The 21,498-nt window shown below is 51.3% G+C and overlaps 14 protein-coding genes across 14 annotated transcripts; 8 read left to right on the top strand and 6 right to left on the bottom strand.

Moving 5' to 3' along the window:
• Positions 1–447: 447 nt before the first annotated feature.
• F5J12DRAFT_791925 (uncharacterized protein) lies at positions 448–1,081 on the bottom strand. The gene is made up of 3 exons (XM_051743907.1): positions 954–1,081; positions 755–901; positions 448–700 (listed from the first exon to the last, which is right to left on the bottom strand). Exons 1-3 carry the CDS (start codon positions 984–986, stop codon positions 647–649), a joined length of 234 nt encoding a protein of 77 aa, XP_051605680.1. The 5' UTR covers positions 987–1,081; the 3' UTR covers positions 448–646.
• On the top strand, positions 1,054–2,092 carry F5J12DRAFT_778731 (uncharacterized protein; the record flags this gene model as incomplete). The annotated part of the gene is made up of 3 exons (XM_051742331.1): positions 1,054–1,155; positions 1,289–1,697; positions 1,908–2,092. The coding sequence occupies 3 exons, from the start codon at positions 1,054–1,056 to the stop codon at positions 2,090–2,092; spliced, it is 696 nt and encodes a 231-aa protein (XP_051605679.1).
• A 753-nt stretch (positions 2,093–2,845) lies between these two features.
• On the bottom strand, positions 2,846–5,049 carry F5J12DRAFT_17008 (uncharacterized protein). The gene is made up of 6 exons (XM_051738220.1): positions 5,000–5,049; positions 4,520–4,943; positions 4,200–4,469; positions 3,722–4,138; positions 3,299–3,669; positions 2,846–3,248 (listed from the first exon to the last, which is right to left on the bottom strand). The coding sequence occupies exons 2-6, from the start codon at positions 4,614–4,616 to the stop codon at positions 3,117–3,119; spliced, it is 1,287 nt and encodes a 428-aa protein (XP_051605678.1). The 5' UTR covers positions 4,617–4,943; positions 5,000–5,049; the 3' UTR covers positions 2,846–3,116.
• Positions 4,711–6,934, bottom strand: F5J12DRAFT_791907 (kinase-like domain-containing protein). The gene is made up of 12 exons (XM_051743906.1): positions 6,648–6,934; positions 6,482–6,595; positions 6,287–6,425; positions 6,062–6,238; positions 5,770–6,012; positions 5,615–5,718; positions 5,486–5,567; positions 5,362–5,436; positions 5,251–5,310; positions 5,154–5,197; positions 5,000–5,099; positions 4,711–4,943 (listed from the first exon to the last, which is right to left on the bottom strand). Exons 1-12 carry the CDS (start codon positions 6,809–6,811, stop codon positions 4,737–4,739), a joined length of 1,509 nt encoding a protein of 502 aa, XP_051605677.1. The 5' UTR covers positions 6,812–6,934; the 3' UTR covers positions 4,711–4,736.
• F5J12DRAFT_791893 (uncharacterized protein) lies at positions 6,935–7,999 on the top strand. Its single transcript, XM_051743905.1, has 4 exons — positions 6,935–7,181; positions 7,251–7,415; positions 7,471–7,554; positions 7,603–7,999. The coding sequence occupies exons 1-4, from the start codon at positions 6,943–6,945 to the stop codon at positions 7,787–7,789; spliced, it is 675 nt and encodes a 224-aa protein (XP_051605676.1). The 5' UTR covers positions 6,935–6,942; the 3' UTR covers positions 7,790–7,999.
• F5J12DRAFT_791889 (ER protein Pkr1-domain-containing protein) lies at positions 8,000–8,812 on the top strand. Its single transcript, XM_051743904.1, has 2 exons — positions 8,000–8,243; positions 8,298–8,812. Exons 1-2 carry the CDS (start codon positions 8,026–8,028, stop codon positions 8,353–8,355), a joined length of 276 nt encoding a protein of 91 aa, XP_051605675.1. The 5' UTR covers positions 8,000–8,025; the 3' UTR covers positions 8,356–8,812.
• F5J12DRAFT_791878 (uncharacterized protein) lies at positions 8,436–9,294 on the bottom strand. Its single transcript, XM_051743903.1, has 7 exons — positions 9,210–9,294; positions 9,093–9,161; positions 8,986–9,044; positions 8,790–8,933; positions 8,692–8,737; positions 8,508–8,621; positions 8,436–8,458 (listed from the first exon to the last, which is right to left on the bottom strand). The coding sequence occupies exons 1-6, from the start codon at positions 9,255–9,257 to the stop codon at positions 8,556–8,558; spliced, it is 432 nt and encodes a 143-aa protein (XP_051605674.1). The 5' UTR covers positions 9,258–9,294; the 3' UTR covers positions 8,436–8,458; positions 8,508–8,555.
• Positions 9,295–9,316: 22 nt separating this feature from the next.
• On the top strand, positions 9,317–9,963 carry F5J12DRAFT_791875 (uncharacterized protein). Its single transcript, XM_051743902.1, has 3 exons — positions 9,317–9,541; positions 9,606–9,736; positions 9,792–9,963. Exons 1-3 carry the CDS (start codon positions 9,334–9,336, stop codon positions 9,840–9,842), a joined length of 390 nt encoding a protein of 129 aa, XP_051605673.1. The 5' UTR covers positions 9,317–9,333; the 3' UTR covers positions 9,843–9,963.
• Positions 9,964–12,668, top strand: F5J12DRAFT_791866 (RNA polymerase III transcription factor IIIC subunit-domain-containing protein). The gene is made up of 14 exons (XM_051743901.1): positions 9,964–10,368; positions 10,418–10,495; positions 10,544–10,730; positions 10,779–10,911; positions 10,964–11,041; positions 11,094–11,173; positions 11,223–11,330; positions 11,385–11,519; positions 11,570–11,696; positions 11,745–11,972; positions 12,027–12,098; positions 12,205–12,306; positions 12,358–12,595; positions 12,646–12,668. The coding sequence occupies exons 1-12, from the start codon at positions 9,987–9,989 to the stop codon at positions 12,244–12,246; spliced, it is 1,650 nt and encodes a 549-aa protein (XP_051605671.1). The 5' UTR covers positions 9,964–9,986; the 3' UTR covers positions 12,247–12,306; positions 12,358–12,595; positions 12,646–12,668.
• On the bottom strand, positions 12,268–12,662 carry F5J12DRAFT_887035 (ribosomal L29e protein family-domain-containing protein; the record flags this gene model as incomplete). The annotated part of the gene is made up of 5 exons (XM_051747173.1): positions 12,268–12,306; positions 12,358–12,393; positions 12,452–12,463; positions 12,511–12,595; positions 12,646–12,662. The coding sequence occupies 5 exons, from the start codon at positions 12,660–12,662 to the stop codon at positions 12,268–12,270; spliced, it is 189 nt and encodes a 62-aa protein (XP_051605672.1).
• Positions 12,669–12,703: 35 nt separating the features above from the next.
• On the top strand, positions 12,704–15,703 carry F5J12DRAFT_791848 (aconitase family-domain-containing protein). The gene is made up of 9 exons (XM_051743900.1): positions 12,704–12,958; positions 13,013–13,054; positions 13,108–13,152; positions 13,204–13,269; positions 13,329–13,465; positions 13,514–13,551; positions 13,603–13,645; positions 13,708–15,142; positions 15,191–15,703. The coding sequence occupies exons 1-9, from the start codon at positions 12,897–12,899 to the stop codon at positions 15,591–15,593; spliced, it is 2,271 nt and encodes a 756-aa protein (XP_051605670.1). The 5' UTR covers positions 12,704–12,896; the 3' UTR covers positions 15,594–15,703.
• F5J12DRAFT_791845 (uncharacterized protein) lies at positions 15,704–17,630 on the top strand (the record flags this gene model as incomplete). Its single annotated transcript, XM_051743899.1, has 1 exon — positions 15,704–17,630. A coding segment is annotated over exon 1 (1,667 nt), but the record flags the coding sequence as incomplete, so codon positions are not given.
• A 173-nt stretch (positions 17,631–17,803) lies between these two features.
• F5J12DRAFT_887032 (uncharacterized protein) lies at positions 17,804–20,016 on the top strand (the record flags this gene model as incomplete). Its single annotated transcript, XM_051747172.1, has 5 exons — positions 17,804–17,857; positions 17,909–18,260; positions 18,321–18,391; positions 18,439–18,762; positions 18,811–20,016. The coding sequence occupies 5 exons, from the start codon at positions 17,804–17,806 to the stop codon at positions 20,014–20,016; spliced, it is 2,007 nt and encodes a 668-aa protein (XP_051605668.1).
• Positions 20,017–20,138: 122 nt separating this feature from the next.
• Positions 20,139–20,700, bottom strand: F5J12DRAFT_710427 (uncharacterized protein; the record flags this gene model as incomplete). The annotated part of the gene is made up of 3 exons (XM_051740646.1): positions 20,139–20,341; positions 20,395–20,435; positions 20,495–20,700. 3 exons carry the CDS (start codon positions 20,698–20,700, stop codon positions 20,139–20,141), a joined length of 450 nt encoding a protein of 149 aa, XP_051605667.1.
• Between the last annotated feature and the right edge of the window lie 798 nt (positions 20,701–21,498).

The following is a 21,498-nucleotide window of genomic DNA, read 5'->3' as shown; positions in this document are numbered from 1 at the left end:
GGAACTTGTCTTGCAGAACAAATTCACCTCCCCTCGATATGTCAGTTACTGAAGGATCTAGCGGATCTCTTTTCCTACTACTACTACTACTACTACTACTACTACTACACACCCCTGGATCTCTTCAAGTGTCAAGTATGGCTCTGGTCAGATGAAGAGGGGGAGAAAACTTGCAAAGAGCTGGGGGTGATGCCCAAAGGGGATGGTGGAGCATCGACTTCGGTATCCGCGCTGGTTCATGACTAGCACGCGAGACTTAAGTAAAGCTGATACCGTGTCCTCGTCTAAACATGAGACATCGTAGGCGTCATCGGTGACAACCACCGAAAGGGAAACATGGACGCCACTCGTCGCACAACGTACCTACTTGGGACGTGCATTTATATGCAAAATTTTATATAGTACATACCTGTTTCGCGTGTGGAAACTATGCGACAGCCAGCACTCTCACCGAAGTCGGAGGGTCGATTATCACGGTTATCTAGAGCTCTACATATTTTCTCGGCGCAGACGTTGTGGCACGCGACAAGGCTGACGCACGGAGCGACCGACTGGGAGTAGTGATATACATGGGCGACAGGTCATCGGTACGAACCAAAACATACATAGCGCGGGCCGTGGTTGGTTTTAGGAAGGGGGTGGAATTCTACCGCGTCGCCTCCAAGATTTCCATCGAAGTGACGCTGTTGCCGCGAATGACCTTGGGATAGATCAGGTTAGCGATCGAGGGGCTGAGTATATACCAATCACATACCACGGTACCAATAGGATGTTTCTGAGCGGGAGTGGTTTCTTCCAAGCCATCATCGATCACAAGGTTGAGGAATAGATCATAGCCGCGTAACGTTCCGCTGACCTTACGGCCACCTTGGAGATGGATGAACAATTTCTTGTCCATGAACTGTGATGTTCGCAGTTTCAGTACAGAGACACAAGATCCGTCGGCCACGAACTTTTTTGAGCTCTGGTTGCGAAGCTTTTGACATCTCTGGCAGCCTGTGTGTTAGAAGGACTATTACTAGGCCGAGGGGTCTTGGCTTTATTTAATTTGCTATGTTTGGCTTGCTAGTCGAAGGGGTCGACTGCTGCACGACACCTATTCGCTCCGCTTTACCCGTTCTTACCCATAGCTCTAACCTCGAAGAGAGCACTTCGGTGAGTCTTTCATCGTCTCCTTTCACCCTCAGTCCATTTGTATTCCTTCATACATGTGTGTGGCGGAAATGAACAAGTCCAACAGCCATAATTCGATATCAAACGCGGTCGATATCCGTTAGGGCGTTCTAAGGACCAGCACATGGAAACTCAAGCTTCTCGTTCAACACCAAATAACCCTACTCCCGCTGTCCAAGGTTCACCACGAACCCGGGACCTCAGGAACCTGCGAACCAAGGAACCGGGTTCTGCATTCCGTGGAATCGGTAGAGAAAGGGGTGGGCGTGGTAATAGAGGAGGTCGAGGTGGTGGTCGGCAGCAGAGTAACTTCACTGGTAGGATTCGTGCAGAAAACCCCAGTGATTTTTTGTCTCAGCCCGACACAGTCTCATCTAAAACCGAACCCTCTTCCAAATCTCTGGCTTCGTCGTCTATTCCATCCGTCGACAAATTGCCTGAAAGAGCCGTTGATGGCGTGCCAGAACGTGTTGCCGGAAAAGCACAGTCCGGACGATCGTCACAGCGGTCCTCCCGCCGTCGTGGTCCGTGCTCCTGAAGCGTCACCCCTCACACCTTCCAGTTCCCCCCGGCTCTCGAACCGTCGGAGACGCCCCCATCAGCAGGGAAAAGGTCCATTGGACCGCAACTCAAAGCCCTCATCGCCCCGAGCGTCGTCGAAGCCCCAAAAGTCTAGGAACAATTCCACGTTGTCTCCTTCGCTTCCGCGCATAAGGATGTTCCACCTCACCTAGCAACTGCTCACGAGGCAGAAGTTCGCCATGATATCGAGGCGTTGGTGGAACGGGTAAGGGCTGTTGCGATGGCTGAGAACCGTCCTACGACACCGGGCAGCCATATTGATTGGGCTGGCGACGAGGATGATTCCTTGCCCGACCTCGATGATTGGGGCGTGACTACAACTGCATATCATGGTTAACGGGGAACGCGATGAAGGCATATCACCGATATTGGGAGATACTTTGAAACAGCTACCGGAGCCTCACTCGGACGCTGAGCATCATAACGAGCAAGAGGGGCAGGAATGTGACGCTCAGTCCGATGGATGCCCTCAAGAGCCGCCACGATCCCCATTGTCGGCCTCCCTACCAGCAGGATGCCTCAAAAACGCCGAGCTCCCGGTTTTCACCCGATGTTTGTCCTGCAGACGTTACGTCCGCAACGGACTATACGAAAGAAAACTCCCCTGACAGCAGAGTAGATCCTCCACCCGAGCCTTTGGAATTGACTACCGAGGGGCACTTCGTTCTGACCGATGAAGGTCTTTCAGGATCGATGCATGCGCCCTCAACAAACCTCACTCATGTGGAGCAACAGTTGCGCTCGCCCTCCAGTGAACGGGGTTTGTTCGGGTCAATTCATGCCCCTGCGAACCTTCCTGGAGACCCGTTCAATCCCTAATGCACCCACTCGGGCTGCGTCGGTCAAGAATAACTCGTTTAATCGCAGTCATGGGCGTCCGCGCGCAGAGAGTCGTTCCGGTCAAGCTTCTAGATCCAGCCGATCTGGTGCTTCCTCTCCACTCGGAAGACATGTTTATACCCACTCGCGCAACCACTCGACTCCCCCTACTGGTGGGTCCAACCAGAAGGCTCATCATGCGTCTCGCCCAGTCATCACTGGTGATGCCATATCCAGGTTGGCCAGGACGATTGGTGGTAGCCTTGGACCAGCATCACGTAGTCAAGGGTATCCCCGTCACAAAAGATTCTACCGTTGCATCTTAATTTTCCGAGTGCGCTCTTATATACTTACATTGATCTATACAAGCAGCATTTATATGTGCATAGTGACATCCCTTTCACCGTCCGGCCGGAAAACGGCGATTTTTTTTTTTTTTTTTCCTCCCGCGGCTCTTACATCGCTACGCGGATACCGGTTTCATACAGATGCAGGTGTATGTAATATATCAAACGACTGGTTGTTCGCCTCAACACATCCAGTCAGCCTGTGCTGAAGTAAGATAACTCAAGCCCGATTGCTTTGACCGGCTTGGAACGACTGGAAAGATCAGAAATGACCCCTAGACTGACCAGCATTTGCTTCAACCGCCCTTCCCACAAAAGTGCGACATTCTACACCATTATCAGTATCAAGCGTTTTCCGAGGCACGAGTAAAACTGACATTATTAGTGGAAATTCTCGCTTTGACGACTCCTCGTAGGTCAGTTGCCATTGTGGAAGGTTGTTGATCCCATCTCTCGGCAGGCAGGGAGCTGGCCCTCGTACGCTCACCATGTGAAGGAGACTGGGGAAGGGAGCGACGCATCCACCATTCAGCCCCCATAGTCCATTCACTGTCATAGCTGTAGACATTGAAGTCGAAGCGAGAACAAAGCGATAGATCCCGAGAAACCCTGGCTGCATAAGCTGCGGATAGATGACCCATCATCGGATTGAACAACCCTGTAATGGTCGTTGGGGGCTGAGCAGGCCCACGAGTCTGCGAGGAGAGCCCTGTATCGGGCAGTGTGGTAAACCGTACTCCGAGGGAGACTTGGGCGGTAACTGTCAGAAGTAAGCATGACACCGAGGTGAATGTAATTACCTCCTGCACTTTTCTCTTTGGCGCTGACGTAGACTTCAGCACCTGCTGAAACGCGGCCCTTCAAGCCCCCTCCTGTCGCATCTTCCTCATCCACACGTTTGGGCCGAGGACCGGTCGCTGATTCCTCTGGAGGTTCTACAGGACTACCCAACCTACCGAAGTTATGCAAGACACGGACGCCCCACATACCATCGTCTGCACTCCAAGTGTATTCTGTGCACCATTTGCCGATATCATGTTGCAGGCTGAACATTATATTGCTAGGATTATCTCCTCGTGCCCTACCTTCGGTCACAAGACTCGAAGGAGGACCAGAGATAGCCGCAACTAGCCCTTGGACTGTGGGGGAAAGGCGAGTCGAGTACAATGCGTCCAGTCGGCCAGTAGGCAGGTACAGGCGTCCGTAGAGAAGATAATCTGTCTCCTGCTGGTTAACATTTCAAAATGGCAAGAAAAGTAGCAACAGAAACATACGCACCTCGTGTGTCAACCCTTTCACCAGCGAGCCATACTTCTTCCTGGCCTTCTGGTCTGCGAGGTTGGGCATACACGTTGAAATGCTCTGTCATGTCCTTCAGGTTGACATCACTAGAATTTTTGATGTCGAGCTCGCGCGACGTGAAAATGTACCCCACCGAGCCGTTTAGTGATGGCAAGGCATTCATGGTGTAGGACGTATTGAAGAAGGCATTTGGGGACTTGGAGACTGATAAGTGCAGGCCTCTAGGGACAGCAAAGTCCAGAATAGCTGAACCGATATGTTCAAACTTCGTTGGTCACAATCGGATGAAGACCTACCGTTAGAGGACCGGGTCAAGTTCGAGTAGAGATTGTCCTCATTCCACCCCGTCGCCCTGTAGTAGCTACGGAGAACGTAGGGCGCGAATGGATGCATCACAGAAGAGGCTAACAAGTGATACTACGAGGTGTAGTACAAAGTGGCACTTGGTGGGTTTATGTGTGCAATGTCAACGCGGCGACGGGAAGTACGCCCGCTTCGTTTCGCAAGCGACAGCTACAACTTTCTAAGAACTTCCGACATGGTGGGTCTATTCTCAAATTCCTCCCAACAACTCTCCAACAGTTCCCAAAGCCGATCGTCCAGCCCCCTGGAAACCGTCTCCTTGTCGGACGGTCGGAGAGGTCTCTCACCATCTGACACTTTGGCTACCACATGGAAAGGAAATCGAACTTGCGACCACGGTTCCCGATGCGACATTAGCTGCAGGCATTCGGTCACCACAGAGTCACTTGACGTGCGGTTGCCAGACAACCCACCTCTAAGACCGTCATCCCGAACGCATAAACGTCCGCCTTAAGGGTGAGGTTTCCGCCCACTAACAACTCACGCGCTGCCCATCTATACGAATCCAACATGCTGCGACATAATTTTTCGACGGAAAAGATAATGGTTGGCAGCCTTAACACTCACCCACAAGATTCAGTGATAGCCACGCCTGTCAAGTCCTGAACAATCTAGTAGTGTGCTCGGTATGAGACACGTAGCGTTGAAGCTCTCACAGACTCACCCTCGAAAACCCAAAATCAGCAAGCAGGGGATCCCCACTTTCGTTAATAACAATGTTGACCTTCATGAATGGTTCTTCAACCTGGCACCGACGACGGTAATACTTACTCACACCTCTGATATCGCCGTGGACGATGGGGGGTACCATGTTATGCAGTACGTTGACACCCTCGCAAATGTGCTTAATCTATGACATTGCCAAAGGTTAGAACAATGAGTTTGAAGGCGAAATTTACCAGGGCACGGTGGTCCACGGAGGGATGATCATTTACGTATTTGTCGGCTGTCCCGTTCGGCATGTACGGACTAACTATATAGCTGTGTGACCGTCAGCACATGGAGACAAAGAATGCGGCGAAACGGACGGGAAAGGTGTGTCATTCTGGCAAAAACCATAAAGGGGTAGAATGTGGTGTCCTCGATCTACTTCCCACACTCTTTTCCAGATTTCAACCTCCCTCTTCAGTCGCTGAAATGTTGTTCAGAGACAGGGGGAAGGGAGACGGCGAGAATGCCTCACTGCCAAACTCTTTGGGCTTGCGTGGATTGATCGTATGACTTTGAGGGTCACTGTTTCTTGGTTCAGATAAATGCCTTCCCAAATATCCATGGTGTGAGTTCCACCAATGGGGTCTTGGCCGACTCGATGGACTTCTCCACGTTTAAAATTCATATTCGGTAACAATGTCTTGGAAGACTTCTGCAGGTGGTATAAGTTAGTTTCAAGGCCACGGTTATTCTCGTGATTTGCAACGGAGAGATTCTATCGATATCTGTCAATAGATAAGGACATCTGGGGACGGTAAGCAAACCTGCTGCATCACGTGCATAATAGTGTTTATATCCGTACGCTGCTCCTCCAGGGCTAAGAGGATGATGGACTGTGTATTCTTGATGTCGGAGAGATACTGCATCATTTCGATTTTATCACGTTCCATATTTGACTGGAGTAACACCTGCCAACCCCGGGTTTCCAATGCAGCATTGATCTGTATAAAACGTTTGGTTTTAGTGACTTATATGCTGTCTCGGCATACCTGTAGTTTGGTCATGCAATCGTTGATCGCTGTGTGACAGTCCTGGATTTCTGAAGCCAATTCATCTTGCTTAACGAAAAGTTTGACCGGAGACATGGAGCACCAGGGACTCATGTGGCCCACAATCTGCGTGACCGTCCTAGAAACAGATAAAGATCCCACATGACGAGGGCACGACGGAATCGCAATAAGTACCTCTCGGCGTCAAGAGCTAGTTGCTTCTGCTCCTCCAAAGGGGCTTCCATGCCCTTTAACTGTATGACATGTAGAAAGGCGGTGCATCTGTCTTGGAGTTGCTTTAAGGCATTCCTAGTAGATTCGGGTGATGCGATCGGAATATGGCAACGAGAACAATGCGCACTTATTGGCTCTGGCGGCAAGGATCATGTCCTTGAGAATGGTAAGCACGGCGAACGCAGCACCTAGCCAAGGGACTGGCGATGCCTGGGCTGCCAGGGTAGCTGAGCTGACCAAAAGTGAGCCGGCGAGAGCAGCAGTGTTCGCGATTGCTGTTTCAGATGGCATTGTGTGAAGCCCGAGTAGCCGAGGTGGTGGCCGGGTGTCTTACTGACCGTGGTACCGATCACAGGTATTACCGTGAGGTGCAATCAGCACGGGCGCTTGGGTCTCGCCATTTGATGCTGGTGGTCCACAGCATGTGTCAACCTGAAGGGCAGGACTTGCTACAATTCAAAACGCTGCTCATCCACGGGGCCTATCCCCAGTCGGCTCCAATCCGCGTCTCTCTTTCGATTGCTCAGTGTGAACGAGCGATACTTATATCTCCCTTGCGTCAATCCCTGCTCCGAGACCTTGGGAACTGTGACGATGATTGGCTCCGTTCATCCTCCGGCTCTGGTGTGGTATCAAAGATAAGTTCCAGGGTACGAATTTTGTCAGTCACCCGTTCTTTGCGATCAGACGCATATCGCGCATCGAATGGGTCCCTCAATTTATTTCGCAGCTATCCGCCCACCCCAAAGCATGTGGTTGCACTTCTCTCCTTACTCCGTTGTCTCGATAGTGATAATGCCACGGACGTTATAGAACCCAAGGCTACGGTTGACCCTCCTCCCTGTCTTTTTATATTGCACGAACCCTCTGCATATTTCCTGAACGACCAGATTCGGTAAGCCCCTGGGAGTGTGCCATCCCTACTGCAAACTTGACGGTTTCGATCGTAGGTGCCCTTCGACCCTCTCATCGTATCTGCTACTCATTACTCATGCACGCGCGATCACAGAATATTTTTCATCGCGGAGATCCAAGTACGCTAAATATTCGCCTTTGCAGCACCGTCTAACCTGTAGATGCAGCCCTGCTAAATCTACGTCACTCGTTGTGTTCGACTCTGGGCTTGATCAACTCAAGCTCCCCTTGTTCCAAGTACCATCCGACCCTGGGTTTGACGTACAAGAAGAACGCGACAATAACCCTCGTCCAGAACCAGTCTTGCCACCTGCCAAGAGATGTTTTGATATAGTTGGTACTTTCCAAGGTTAGTGAGTATCGCACGATTTGTATCCTGACCTAAACAGTGTCTTTTTTTTTTTTCCCGACAATCATCCTTCTAATGACAAAGAGCTCCGTTGGATGTTGCCGGGGATTTCGAGCAGCCAGGGAAGCTAGGTGTGCCCGGTGAAGTAATAATATTACGCTCCTGTTTTGTTTGTACATACTTGTGTTTGGCTCGCAAGCTTTGCTTTGTCGACGTCGAGAGACAACTTGTGCAGATATCGATGATGGCGACGACGGAATGCGAATCGGCGCCAGTTGGATTTTTCGCTTTCGTTTTGAAACCTGGATCTTCGCTGCATCCTGCATTCCTTTTGGCGGTTGATTGTTGTTTCGCCGCGTTGTTCTTCGTGCTCGTCTGGCTGGCGTATTTGACCAAAGGCAACGTACACTTTTTCATTCTGTTGTTCATCGAACTTCTGCTGTGGGCTAGTGTCAAATGGTGAGCATTCCTCACGGTGTCCGTTCGAGATTCCGCCAGCTCAGTACATGGTAGGTTCGTGCAAGAACTTCGGAGGCTTTCCTCGCAAGTTACAGAGAAGAAACACCAGTAACAACTCTATAATAACTCTCAACGCCGTGTCCCTTGCCTCGCCCTGTCATGACTTTCGTGCCAGCGCTTCGTGCGCTTCGAACTTTCCTGTGCCAGTGCGAACACTGGATGCTGCTTCAGTCCAACAAATCTGCACCGATGCTTGGAGCTCACATTCTCTTTCCGTCCCGTCCAGCCCCTCCCTAAAAGATTGCGCGGCGTCTACCGCGGGCCCCGCGACACCCGACGCACCCAGTGTTGCGAAATGCTGTGCTTGGTCAATGACCTCTGTTAAACGACCGCGAAAGGCCTTGGACAGTGATGTCCGATGCTAGTCACCCCAGTTTTTTATACATACCTTTGTCAACACGTCAGACATTATATTTGCTTGTTCATCATCTAATCTGTTTGCCAAATTCAAGTCTGTCCTTCTCGAAGCAGTCGAATGGTACTTGCATATCCATGATCATCTTTCCGAAGCCATACCAAAGGCCACCAGCTCCCACCAGGGTAGATAGCCTAACGCTGCGTGGTTCTGCCTTGAGTGCATTTCTTACTCTTGGACCAAAAGGTGCGGGAATGGTCAAGTCAGCCCATTCCCTTGGATTCGCGTCAGATTCGCAGTCGATTGTGCAGGATCCGTCCATCTCACGAGAGAAGTATGATGTAGGCCAACCAGATGGGAATCGGTAGTTTAGCAGGAGCTTTTATCTATTCTACGCGTGAGTGGGCGTCAGCTGGGAATAGAATAACACCTGCATCGCGGTCGTTGCCTCCGCCCAGATGGCCCACCTCCGGAACGTCGACTTTGAAAGTGCATTGTATCTTCTGCGGCACCGTTCACCGAGTCTCAGCTGGAAATGACGAAGACTTTACCTGGTTCTCGGCAAGGATGGCATCTATCGAGAAATAGTCGTTGTCCATGTGGTGTCCCGATATTAGTGTTCAGTTAACTTGAGCACCACGGCCAGCCCACGTGATCCATACTCCAACTCACCCCATGAACTTCCTTCGGTGTGGGTGCAGACGAGCTCTTTCGCGACCCCTGCCTCTGACGCGTGGTCTCTCATTCACGTCGTGTGTACGACAGAATGACCAGCACGACCTGTTCCACAGTTTTGCCCACACCCCAATCTTCCGCAAGATCGCAGACAAGCCCGAGGCACTGATAGCTCTGCGTGACTTGGCGGCCCTTCTAAGGGACAAAGGTTGGGTTCTCAGTCCACATATCAGTACTTCGTTTTGTGTCTGATTCTATCCCTTGTCAAACAGGAATCGACCCTACAGCTGGTCCCCCTTCTGTCACCCAGATGCTGCGGTTGGCTGCGAGTTCAGATTTCCGCTCAGCTGCTCAAAGAGTAGTCACAGAACTGCAAAATGCAGGGGTGGATCTGAAGTCTCAGGTAAGGTGGTCCTTGTCCTACTGGCCATTACCTCACCCACTTGCCTCGCTCCCAGGATGTGATGCAGGAACTGATGGCTTTGTCGAAGAAACCACAAAACAGTTAACTGGATAGTCTATTTAGAGCATTAATTGATGTGGTGGTCGCATGTCCTGGGGAGTGCAGAGACTAGCTCGTAGTTGGTACATACTAGTACTGATGACCGAAAATTCATCTTATCTGTCCTGTCAACGAACCTCAACGACTCGGTATGGTCACCAATACGCAAACTGCAACAGTTGCGCAGGAACAACCACTGCCCGCAACACAGTTCTTTTCCGTCGAGTACCCTGGCTACGTGCAGCCTTCATCTGTTCATATAGCACTTCGCAATCTGGGAGGACCGTCGAGCCTTGAGAACGCCTTCAAGCGTGGAGCCGCTAAGAATGAAGGGTTGCTGGAACTCAATTTTCGACCAGGGAACCCGTTTGCCCATCCAATCCCAGGAGACATCGTCAATACGAGCAATATACTTTTCAAGGTGACAAAAAGGAAGCGTCGCAAGGTGGACAGTGACAAATCTCCAGATGCATTCGACGGGGATTACACCGTCGAGGCCATGGGTGTCATTTTGAAAACCGCTAGGTTTCGCAGTCAGTATATACGTTGCAGCCCCGAGAGGACGACTGATCATTCATTCAGGCGTGGCGGATTATCAATTTCAGCCTGACATGTCAGATCCAGTTGCTCAGCTGCGCATCGCGATGGACCGAATGAATGGTAAGTAATTCGTCCACCGGTGATACCTCACCATCACGTCCACTCTAGTTGATGCCATTAGGCGGTACACCATTCCCGACGAGAAAGAGGCTTACAGTCTTTCACCTGGAGGGAGTATTCATCCAGGACTCGATCCACAGTTGACCGAAGAAATTGATCAAACGCTATCTCGTAGCAACTTAAGGTTGTTTCCACCATCTCTTTTCAGCCGTCAGGGCATTCCACAGAATTATAAGTAAGCGGAAGCCCGCACTTGGGACGTTCATAACTAAGTGCCAAGCAGTTTCAAGGCCAATCCGGCATCGATGGTCACTACAAGCGTGGACGAGGATACAGGTCGAGAACGAAAACGTCTCATCAACAAGGGAAGGTGGAAAGGTTATGGCCCGGCAACTGTCTCTTTCGGCGACTCTAGTGTACCGTTATTATTGTTCATATTCCCTGCACTCCCCTTACCTGGGACATCAGGTTCCTCAAAACCCACCCTCAGGACTCTTACAAGCCCGAAATACAATTAAACAAGATCTTCTAGATCAAGTGGTTCATGTTTGTTATGTCGCAGGTCACTAGTTTGCCCTTGCTGATCTCCTGCTCCCAGCTGCTTGAACAACGCCCTGTATGGACGCGAGCGGCGCTCTACAATCAGTTCAATTCTGCTGAAGTAAGAGAAATACACAAGTACGTGAGATGGTTCTCGTGGTCGGGCTGTTCGTCAATCCCTGTACAGTTCCAAACTCATACTTCCCCTGGCATGTTACATGTTCCAGGATGGTCCATGGCGCGATACACTTGTTCGCTTCAGTTACGATCCACGCAAAGACCCAACAGCTCGTTTGTGAGTCCCAGGAACAGTTGAATGAAATGTACATTTATATTTTATAGCTACCAGCGGGTTTACTTCCGGAACTGCAAACCATCCGATGTCACGGACATCCGTCGTCACTCGGCGGCAAGAAGGGAGATCTGTGGCCGCGTACATTTCCAGGTCTATGGAACAAGAAGAGACAGCAGGTATCGAACAAAGGTGAGGCCACGCATCCCGTTTCCAGAGGAAAAGTCTTCATGGACGTCTAGGAAGTCCCACATATTCGACGGGCAAACCATTACGAAGGAGACCGCTGCATTCCAATTGTGCGATATCATCGATCCCATGTTGAAGGTGATGATTGAAAGAGAAGAGGACCTCCGGGAGACCTGTGATGTGAGTGAAGGTCCTCTTAAGATCATAAACCATAACAAACCCTGTCAGGAGCGAGACGGTTGGTACAGCGCGCACGCACTGGAAAGGATCAAGACCGTCCTTCGTCACAAATTCTTTTCACTGCTGCAAGGCTATGTTGCGACCAACGAAGAGTGTGAGGCCTTGCTCGAGCAGGGTGGTGGACAAAAGAAGACGCAAATAACCCGCAGCGGTAAGAGGTTGAAATACGGCAGGCATAATATGGCAAAGGGGGCGCTCCGACCGGAAGATGCAGCGGTAAAGATTAATAATTAATTGACTACCTGGAATCTGACACAATCATGGATCTAGGCTGCCAGATTACAGGCTACCCTCGAGCGCAATGCAAAGAATCTCCAAAGTACCCGCCGGGTAGGGAAACACGTATGTCATATACCGTTACCTGACCCAAGGTGTTAGCTTGACCTATTCTGAAGGGCTGACACGCGCAATCGTGCTGTTTCTAGCGACTTATAGTGCATAGTCATAGTACTTGATACATGAATGTGGAGAGCGATTCCCTACGAAATAGGTCGGATCGAGCGGGTGCATATCACGACGCTGCGACCTTTTGTTCTGCACGTGCTTTTCGCTAAGGATTGGTGAGATTAGAGAATCAGGAGGCACCAAAAGTGGGTCGTACTGAGCCAACGAGCGCGAACAGCGCGTTTTTGCGGAACTGGGCCATGATTACCATCAATTCCACGGTTCGAAGCACTTCGAAAAGTATGATATACCTTTGGGTCAACCTGTGGAGTGGATCAGTTGGATTTCGATGGAAAACGGTTGGACATACCCCTTTCATCGAGCGTGAGCGGTTAGTCGTTGGCCGCTTGATACCGTTGCGGTGGGCCTTGCGGTTCTGGTTGTGATTGGTGTGGCTATCGGCAATGAGGAACACATAGTTATTCACAGCCCTAGAAACACATACTTCTTTGACTTGGCCATGACGTCGGCTTCAACCTCTCTGCTCTGCTGGGGCGGCGGTACGATATGGTTGATAGGTGTGGCTGAGAACTATGCAGTTGACGGCTCGGCAGGCCCCGTATCACGTGATCTAAGATATCGCCCGAAATCCGTCGGCCGAGTTGCACATGAGATGCCCCAGCTGGAACCGATATAGAGCAACCTTTAAAATGCAATAGAAAGGCAAACAGAACTTGCTGTCAGAACCCTACCAGCATGCCTGCACCCGCCATTGGCCCACGCACTCTCTACGACAAAGTCTGGGACGACCATGTCGTGTGAGTCGCCCATCTTATGAATTTGACGCCACAGCCAAGCTCACCGATACGCAGCCAAGAGATGGAAGATGGTCTTGCCCTCATCTACATTGATCGGTAATTAGATATCGACCCACGACCATGGCCATTCTCTGATGAGTGATCCGTAGCCATCTTGTCCATGAAGTTACGAGCCCACAGGCCTTCGAAGGACTGTAAGTTCCTTATCAAGTGGTCATCGCAGTACTTTCTCAATCCGGTATCAGAAGGAACGCTGGAAGGCGAGTCCGTCGCCCAGACTGTACTTTGGCGACCGTAGATCACAACATCCCGTAAGTCGCCTCACTGCCTTCAATATGCGGACATAGATCAATCCAACTCTTAACCCCAGCACTGTACCACGCAAGAACTTCAAATCTGTTGGTACCTTCGTCACAGAACCAGAATCACGTGCCCAGTGCCTCGCAATTGAAGAGAATGTGAAAGAATTCGGACTAACCTACTTTGGTCTGAGCGATCGCCGTCAAGGTGCGCGAGCACGGTCTCCATATGCTCGGTGGGCTGACACTGAAGTAGGGATCGTACACGTCATTGGCCCCGAGCAAGGCTTCACGGTGCAGCGGATTCTTTGGGAATGTCCTACTACTTACTGACACAAATAATAGCTGCCTGGCATCACTTGCGTTTGCGGTGACTCTCACACATCAAGTACGTACACTGGCCGTTGCACATTCTTGTGCGTCAAGTGCCAATGACTACCCCTCACACAGCTCACGGTGCTTTTGGTTCGCTTGCCTTTGGGATCGGAACGTCGGAGGTGGAACATGTCCTTGCAACCCAGACCTTGCTACAACGGAAAGGAAAGAACATGCGCATTACTGTCGATGGTCAGTTGGCCGAGGGGGTAACATCAAAGGATGTGATCTTACACATCATCGGGCTCATCGGAACTGCGGGTGGCACGGGCCATGTCATTGAATATGCGGGATCTGTTTTCCGCAATTTCAGCATGGAAGCTCGTATGAGCGTTTGTAACATGAGCATTGAAGCTGGGGCCAGAGCCGGAATGATCGCTCCCGACGAGATGACCTTCGATTACCTGCGGAATCGCCCTCTTGTGCCGAAGGGTGAGCTTTGGGATAGGGCCGAAGCCTATTGGCGCACTCTCAGGAGCGACGAAGGCGCAAAGTTTGACATCGAAATTAACATCAACGCCGCGGATATCCCACCAACTGTTACCTGGGGCACGTCTCCCCAGGACGTTGTTCCGATCACAGGATCTGTCCCAGATCCCACCACTATGTCTGATCCAGGCAAACGAGCCGCTGCTGAACGGGCGCTGGCATACATGGGCTTGCAGCCCAACACCCCTATGGAGGATATTATCGTGAACAAGGTCTTCATTGGTTCCTGCACGAATAGTCGCATCGAAGATCTCCGGTCCGCCGCACACGTCATTCTAACTGCTGGTCCTGATGCCAAGGTCGCCCCCAACGTTCAAGCGATGGTAGTTCCTGGGTCGGGCCTTGTCAAACAGCATGCTGAGGCGGAAGGCATCGACGTTGCTTTCAAGCGCGCAGGATTTGATTGGCGGGAGGCTGGTTGCTCCATGTGCCTTGGTATGAATCCGGATCAACTCGCTCCTGGCGAGCGCTGTGCTAGTACAAGCAATCGAAACTTTGAAGGTCGACAAGGTGCTGGAGGGCGCACGCACCTCGTAAGCCCAGCTATGGCTGCTGCTGCTGCCCTGACAGGCAAACTCTGCGACGTTCGTAAGATTCTGGGAAAGGAAAACAAGACGGAGGTCCCCAATGTCAAACTCACCAGCGTCTTCGAGTTCTTAACCGACCCTGTCCTCCCCCCTCCCCAACCTCAGGGTCGTGCTGATGCAAGTGCATCTGGCACCCATCCTGAAGTGACTACTTCCTCTGGTGTTCCGAAGTTCGTCGTCCTGAAAGGCGTCGCTGCACCTTTACATTTGTCCAACGTTGACACCGATATGATTATACCCAAGCAATTCCTGAAGACATTGAAGCGCACCGGTCTATCAAATGCCTTATTTTTTGCCCTTCGCTTCGACCCAAAAACGGGTGGGAAGACCGACTTTGTGCTGAACCGCAGTCCATACGATCGGGCCAAAATTCTCGTCTCCGATGGCCCCAACTTTGGTTGCGGCAGTTCGCGTGAGCACGCGGCTTGGAGTCTGTGAGTAGGTCTCACACACCTTTATACTGTGCTCTAACGATGGTTTAGGAATGATTTCGGCATCCGCTGTGTCATTGCACCGAGTTTTGGTGAAATCTTCCGTAGCAACGCAATGCAGAACGGTATGCTACCGTTGCCATTGCCCGAGGATGTATGCAAAGACTTGGCGGCGGATGCGGAGGCGGGAGTGGAGCTCGAGGTTGACCTAGAAAAGGAAGAAATCCGAAGGCTTAATGGCAAGGAAGCCATTCATTTCTCCATCGACCCGTTCAGGCGACACCGCTTGTTGAATGGTCTTGATGATATTGCCATGACGTTGCAGAAAGGGGAAGCTATCTCCAGGTTTGAGCAAGGTCGGACTGCTGTTTGGCCATGGTTAGATGGTTTTGGTTACCAAGGCGGGAAAGTTCCTGTCATCTCGGCCAAGACTGAGAAGAAAACGGAATGGTGAAGTTGGTTCGACGTGCAAGGGCGGATGTTGTAGGTTACGAGTTACACAGCTACGTACAGAGGTGTATTGTGGACAGTCAAACGTTTTGGACGCTACATACTTTTCCGAGTAACTTGCATCTCAGCTGCTCGCTCTCGGGCTTATTAGAATTCGACTCTTGGCTGAACGCCTTTTGGCCATGCTATCCACAGCGACGAACACCACTCAGCCGCCGCCCAAACCCCAGGAGCTGCATCCTCCTAAAGTGCCTTCCAAGCATGCACATCGTGGACAGGATCAGAAGGAGCCCGTGCAGACGTCGGCACATCTCCCACTTGCTCCATCCAAGCAGCCCCCTCCACAAGACCAGCTTCTCACCAAAAAAGTACAGCAACGGTCAGGAGGGCCTATCATAAACTGGTTTCAACGTAAGTTGGCCGGTACGGTTAGGCCCAGAAGGGTACGGGACGAAGGCTCTTTGATGATGAGTGGTCAGAAACCTCCTAGCACCAATAGCCACCGTCATCTCAGTCCCTCTGCAGCGTTTGGGCCCAACGGACGCTCTGCGTCTTCCGCCTTGCCGCATGGCACGATTCCTTTATCCCAAAAGCATGGAATCGGTATGAATAGAAGGGGGGTAGCATCAACTGTACCTTATCGAAGAACGATATCTCTGAATGACGCGGACACTGACAACGCTGTCACATTTTCCAACGATGAAGACAACTTAGATGCTGTAACGCGTTGTTCATCCCTTGCTCGCGACTCGATGTGGTCTCCTGCAAGCGCACTGGAAGCTGACGAGGATGCATCATTGCGTCCATTTCCACCAAGCACACCTCCTTCACCGTCCCCTTCCTACTCCTCATCGTCTTACTTGTCCAATCCGCGGACCTTTAGAAGCATCGCCGCGAGCACGAAGCCGACCACTGTCCTTAGCATTGATCTTCCACCAGCAGGGATTGGCCATATTGCACAGGTTCCTTCGACGCCTACTCAGTTAGCGCCACGCCATGGTTCTCACACCAGATCGTCCTCGACGGGCGTAAATGGAGGTTTAGTCAACAACGGTGCATCAATCACATTCTCCACTCTACCCCTTTCTTCACAGCCTCAGGCGTCACCCGAGACAAATGCCAGTCTTGGTGCGTCCTCCTCTAACACGGCAGCCCACGGAACCACCTTCAATGGTTTGCAACCTCCGCTCCATACCGCTCATCATCCTCGAAATAATCCCCGTCCTTGGTCGCCTCCACTTGACAATGCTTCGGTATTGACGCTTGCCTCCTCTACTTTTGCTATTCCCGGAGCACGCATGACTATGGGCTCCATAGGCTCTACAGTCCTCTCGGGTTTAGTCGGGGGCGGTGATTCTATATCTCATCTTGGTGGGAGCATGGTCAGTGATCCAGAAGGCGAGAACATGAGTCAACTCTCAGGGGACGACGATCGCCCGGAAGTCGACGGAGAGCGCGATGCTGATGCCAGTGTACGTGCCTTGAGGCCGAGGAGTTCCAGAAGGGGTAGTTGGGAAAGCGAGGTCAGTAGATGGAGTGCGAAAGTACTTGGTGCTGGCGCAGGCATCAGTACCGGAAGTAAAAGCCTTTGGACAAGCAATAGTCTGAAGACGGGCGAACTGGTTGGAGTAGAGGATGAAGAGGATGAGAAAGTTGTGAAGAGCGAGGAGCTTGGGGAAGGTCTTACGCGGGAACCTTCGAAGCGGCGAGACCGGGTTCCTGTGAATATCCCCGAGACGGCTGGTGGAGGAAAGGCGGGCGAGGTATCGACAGAGATCTCGCTGGCATTAGGGAGAGCAGCAGGTCAGCCATTTGTAGAGACGTCTTCAGAACCATCCGCCATCTGTAAGTAAACTCTCTCTGGCGCCACTCTATCACCTCGTCGGTATATGATACACCTTCGATCCGCGGGGGAACCAATACCTCCGTTTTTTGTTTCGTCGTAAACTACTCGTTACATGTAGGATGTATGCTACAATGGATGTTTTTTTCTTCCAACCAAGGGTGGTCTGCTAATTGAGCGCCTCATGATGGCATGGTGCAGCACAGCCACGGTTGACTTTTTTGGTGGAAACCTGTGGCATCCGGAGACAAAAGGTCGGTGTACTAGGGTTCATACTCATACAGTGTCTTCTTCAAACACATAAATGACCAAGTGGGCTGGTCTGTTATAATCGGTTACCATCCAATCTTTCGTCACTTGATACTCTTCACATGTCCGTCACTTCTCGTGAGATCGGAACCCTCATCGTTGTGGTGCTCAAGGCGGTATGCTTCCGTGCTGCGGTTCTCGGGCAACGCGTCTAACTCAACATGCAGAAAAATCTACCGAACAAGAGGCACATAGGAAAACAAGCACCGTACTGCCTGATAACTCATAATGATCACAAACGCCGGACCAGGGTGATCAAACGCGGTGGCCAACATCCGGAGTGGGACGAAGAATTTCGGTTCACTATCTATGAAGATATGGAAGCTGAAATCCCAAAATCTGCAACGAGGGACGAACTTCCACCTCCACTACCACCGAAGAGGTCAAAGGGACCTAAGAAAATCAAGGGTGGATGCCTCATGAAACTGCAGTGTTACGCAGATGATATCCGTGACCCTGACTTTATTGGGGAAACCCTCGTTGACCTCACAGAAGCTCTGACGAAGGGCGAAACAGATGGTATGAACCCGTATTGGTCGGACATTTTGTCAGGCTAACTCTCGCACTTCCATTGAGTAGAGTGGTTTGCGTTAATGAACAAAGACAAGTATGCCGGAGAGGTCTACCTCGAGTTAACCTTTTGGTCGAATGTACGTCCCTCGACATCACCCATATCCTTTTCGTCACAGATTATCAGGAGCCACCACCTGAAAAACGTTACCCTCAAAAACCGAAGACGCCAAATAGAACTTATGGCGGTCCGGGGTCCTTCACACCAGTAGAGACAGGTTCCCATCCACCAAACAGCGATGCCCCTATCGTTCCTTCTCGAGGAAGAATCAGTGACGTTGATGGCAGTCACCTTAATTCATTACCATCTTCTCTTAGGTCGTCTCGTCTTGAACTATACTCCGCACCCTACGAGAAAAGCAATCGGGTTTCCGCTGGGACAGTGGACCACTTGGCAGAAGATTTCTCTGAGTTAGGCATGATGGATAGTCGAAGAAGGGAAAGCTACCCAGTACGTCTGATACATTTCACCATTTTCAGTCTACTCACCATTTCTCAGCCTGCTAACCATACCATACGTCCATCAACTTCGGCAAGCCTTAGTTCTCAACACTCATACAGCCCGAACTCGCATAGCCAAACCGACATCTCAGGCTTTGTTTATGACGTGACAGGTTCCGCAAATACAGGCCCCCCTCGGTATCATACCCCATACGAGAATGCTGCTTTATCCGGACATGCTGGTCCTCGATATAGCATGCCATCGACTTCTTCTGGTTTTGTACCGGTGTCAACGACTACGCCTACTCCAACGTCCCTTGGGGGAACGCCATCATACTTACCGGAGGGCCATGGTTTCAACCACTTACATGGGTACTCGGTACCCCCCCCTCCTCCCCCACATCCTGTACCACCATCCAGCTTCCAGTCTCAGTATCTTCAGCGCTCCGCCACCGTCCACACTTCAGCTCCCACTACACCTACCCCTCCAGTGGCACCTAATCCGCCGGCTGCCACTTCCCATCACACCCCGCACTTGCAGAACTCGTATCTACAGTATTCTCATTCTCCAGACCAGATTGTTGTTCCATTCCCGTTGCATTTTAACATGTCACAAGAACATTTCAATGGGCCCTCCGTTCCCCCGTCGTTACCGCCGTCTTCGTTAGCACCAACTGGACTTTCGACTCCTCCACAGGTGCGTCCCAGGTACGCTTCCACGTCGTCACCCCCCCCGCGGGAGTATCTACCACCGGCTCCGGTTCACAACACTACTCCTACTGGGTCGCGGCCACTACCGCAGCCTGGTCAGTCTCAACGAGATCGCCGTAAGTCAGTGGCTGGGTTCATTAGCAGCGGTTCGTATCCAGGCATTCCACCAGCCCCTCAGTACCACCGTGTCCCGTCTTCCCACACGACGCCTCCTTTGCCTCCTCCGCCAGTACCCCATGAGCTGCCAAATGTTCAGACACCTTCACTCCCAAACCCTTTCCCTGAGGCACAAGGTCATGGGAATACCTCTCGACCCGCCTTACCTCAGCCGCCGGTTGGCTATCACTCAGGGTCCAAGTACCCGTCGCTACCCCCTCCACAACCAGACATATCTCTGAACAGACAGATGCCTCCGGCTTTACCCTCGTCGTCCTTCGGAAATGGAACCTATTTACCTGGATTCCCACCGCAGGGATCCCAACCACACACCAACTATGGACAGATTTTACCCTCTTCACCCTTACCAGCGGACTGGCAGAGAGCATTTTCATAACATGTAAATAGAGCAATGTATCCGTCGCAATTTAAATCAAAATTTGATAGTCACAGCGCGTCAGTTGTGCCATGCGGTGGTAATCCTCGCCTTGACGAAGTGTTAGCCAAATGAGCCAACCCTTAACCCATTTCATCCCTGTTAGCTGAGGAATACTGTGCCTTGTCGGCTCGCCACTTGGCAATAGCCGTTTCAGTTGGTACCATACCACGCCGAGAGAGCTCTAAAACGGCCTGCCGGCGAACTGCATTCTCGGAGCGACGCCGCTCCGCTTCGTGCGAGAGGAGGGCGCTATCAGCTCCGATAGCAAGGCCGAACACCATAGCTGAAGAATATAGATGACTTTGGCATGGTGTTCACGGCAACTGATATACTCACATGTGGAAACTAAGAAAGATTTAAACGCCAGGGTTTGATGCCTGTGTCGAGTACCCAGAAGCCTTGCAGTGTGGCATCCAGGATGTGGCAGGTCACCTACCTGAAGAATGGCCATGTGTAATGGGCAATGGTGACGGCCCCAAAACCCAACACCCCATACACGGCGGCTGACTGGGCACAAGGAAGACATGAGTTGCCATGAGACGTTAAGTCGAGGGGACCTGAAGGAACCTTGGTACCAGCCGCCACCTGGATGGCGTACGCTCGATCGGCTTCCTCCCCAAGGCGTCGAGCACTCGCCGACATGTTTCAAGGAAAATCTAACAGACAACCGGAGAGCACACTCACTGCTTCCGGCTTCGTCCACCCAGGGAGCTGATCAGGAGACCTACCTCCCCGCCAATCCCCGCTGACCTAATCACGGGTATATCGTTTGTACGGCCGAAAGCTCCAGTCGAGGAGATGTTCCTTTGGTTACTTCATTCTGAGATCGATGAATTGAGCTTTGCGCCTTGTACGAGTCCGACACAAAATGCAAAGCTTCCCCTGACAGATTCGTTCCGAATACCGTCACCACTCTGAATGCTGTTGACCCGTTTTCCGGACGACACGCTCGGATAATCTCAGTCGTATACAACACCATTCGGGGATTATGCCGGAGATGAGAAACTATCATGAAATGACGAGGATGGTGGATCGGACTGGTAACTACACAGGGCACGCGATGCCATGTGTGAGGTCCTTCGGCCTGAACGAAGCATTCGGAGGTAAACCTCGTTATTTTGGGCGAGTCAATGGCAGTAAATCTGTGAGCTGTACGTCTGGGAACTCTGGGTACGCAGAACCTGACTTGTCAATTCAAGACTAAAAAACTGCCTCGAATCTTCCGGAAGAAGCCATTTATCTGATCGAGTACAGGGCATTGTTCTGTTATAAGAGAATACCAGATAATTCACTCAGCTAAACCTAATAAATATCGAGGAGACAAAACCAAACACGCCTACGACTGTTCAGTAGGCATATGCTGAAATCATCGGTCGCGAAGGTATAACACTGGAACGTTATCAGGTGTGTAATGTTGTTGGGATTGCTGCAGAAATCTCG

Source organism: Pisolithus orientalis (assembly GCF_024613125.1).
Source record: "Pisolithus orientalis strain OTSU chromosome Unknown F5J12scaffold_1, whole genome shotgun sequence".
NCBI lineage: Eukaryota > Fungi > Basidiomycota > Agaricomycetes > Boletales > Pisolithaceae > Pisolithus > Pisolithus orientalis.
The sequence above is the reverse complement of the archived record's forward strand: the minus strand, read 5'-3'. Positions and strand labels throughout refer to the sequence as shown.

Excerpts from the sequence above, each read along its gene's own strand:
- F5J12DRAFT_791893 (XM_051743905.1), top strand. The coding sequence starts at position 6,943 with ATGTGTCAACCTGAAGGGCAGGACTTGCTACAATTCAAAACGCTGCTC. Across the intron at positions 7,416-7,470 it reads TTCCTGAACGACCAGATTCG|GTGCCCTTCGACCCTCTCAT; the intron begins GTAAGCCCCTGG and ends TTTCGATCGTAG. Across the intron at positions 7,555-7,602 it reads TTTTCATCGCGGAGATCCAA|CCCTGCTAAATCTACGTCAC; the intron begins GTACGCTAAATA and ends CTGTAGATGCAG.
- F5J12DRAFT_791848 (XM_051743900.1), top strand. The coding sequence starts at position 12,897 with ATGCCTGCACCCGCCATTGGCCCACGCACTCTCTACGACAAAGTCTGG. Across the intron at positions 13,153-13,203 it reads CCACAGGCCTTCGAAGGACT|AAGGAACGCTGGAAGGCGAG; the intron begins GTAAGTTCCTTA and ends ATCCGGTATCAG. Across the intron at positions 13,466-13,513 it reads TCTGAGCGATCGCCGTCAAG|GGATCGTACACGTCATTGGC; the intron begins GTGCGCGAGCAC and ends ACACTGAAGTAG.
- F5J12DRAFT_791889 (XM_051743904.1), top strand. The coding sequence starts at position 8,026 with ATGATGGCGACGACGGAATGCGAATCGGCGCCAGTTGGATTTTTCGCT. Across the intron at positions 8,244-8,297 it reads CTGTGGGCTAGTGTCAAATG|GTTCGTGCAAGAACTTCGGA; the intron begins GTGAGCATTCCT and ends AGTACATGGTAG.
- F5J12DRAFT_791925 (XM_051743907.1), bottom strand. The coding sequence starts at position 986 with ATGTCAAAAGCTTCGCAACCAGAGCTCAAAAAA. Across the intron at positions 902-953 it reads CGCAACCAGAGCTCAAAAAA|TTCATGGACAAGAAATTGTT; the intron begins GTTCGTGGCCGA and ends CGAACATCACAG. Across the intron at positions 701-754 it reads AACATCCTATTGGTACCGTG|GTCATTCGCGGCAACAGCGT; the intron begins GTATGTGATTGG and ends ATCTATCCCAAG.
- F5J12DRAFT_791907 (XM_051743906.1), bottom strand. The coding sequence starts at position 6,811 with ATGCCATCTGAAACAGCAATCGCGAACACTGCTGCTCTCGCCGGCTCA. Across the intron at positions 6,239-6,286 it reads ATTGCATGACCAAACTACAG|ATCAATGCTGCATTGGAAAC; the intron begins GTATGCCGAGAC and ends CGTTTTATACAG. Across the intron at positions 5,198-5,250 it reads CTGATTTTGGGTTTTCGAGG|ATTGTTCAGGACTTGACAGG; the intron begins GTGAGTCTGTGA and ends GCACACTACTAG.
- F5J12DRAFT_17008 (XM_051738220.1), bottom strand. The coding sequence starts at position 4,616 with ATGCATCCATTCGCGCCCTACGTTCTCCGTAGCTACTACAGGGCGACG. Across the intron at positions 4,139-4,199 it reads TGAAAGGGTTGACACACGAG|ATTATCTTCTCTACGGACGC; the intron begins GTGCGTATGTTT and ends AGCAGGAGACAG. Across the intron at positions 3,670-3,721 it reads CAAAGAGAAAAGTGCAGGAG|TCTCCCTCGGAGTACGGTTT; the intron begins GTAATTACATTC and ends TTACCGCCCAAG.
- F5J12DRAFT_791866 (XM_051743901.1), top strand. The coding sequence starts at position 9,987 with ATGGTCACCAATACGCAAACTGCAACAGTTGCGCAGGAACAACCACTG. Across the intron at positions 10,369-10,417 it reads GAAAACCGCTAGGTTTCGCA|GCGTGGCGGATTATCAATTT; the intron begins GTCAGTATATAC and ends TCATTCATTCAG. Across the intron at positions 10,912-10,963 it reads TCTCTTTCGGCGACTCTAGT|GTTCCTCAAAACCCACCCTC; the intron begins GTACCGTTATTA and ends CTGGGACATCAG.
- F5J12DRAFT_791875 (XM_051743902.1), top strand. The coding sequence starts at position 9,334 with ATGAACTTCCTTCGGTGTGGGTGCAGACGAGCTCTTTCGCGACCCCTG. Across the intron at positions 9,542-9,605 it reads GGCCCTTCTAAGGGACAAAG|GAATCGACCCTACAGCTGGT; the intron begins GTTGGGTTCTCA and ends CTTGTCAAACAG. Across the intron at positions 9,737-9,791 it reads GGGTGGATCTGAAGTCTCAG|GATGTGATGCAGGAACTGAT; the intron begins GTAAGGTGGTCC and ends CCTCGCTCCCAG.
- F5J12DRAFT_791878 (XM_051743903.1), bottom strand. The coding sequence starts at position 9,257 with ATGGACAACGACTATTTCTCGATAGATGCCATCCTTGCCGAGAACCAG. Across the intron at positions 8,934-8,985 it reads GCCTACATCATACTTCTCTC|GGAATGGGCTGACTTGACCA; the intron begins GTGAGATGGACG and ends CGCGAATCCAAG. Across the intron at positions 8,622-8,691 it reads TGTCTGACGTGTTGACAAAG|AGGTCATTGACCAAGCACAG; the intron begins GTATGTATAAAA and ends GTCGTTTAACAG.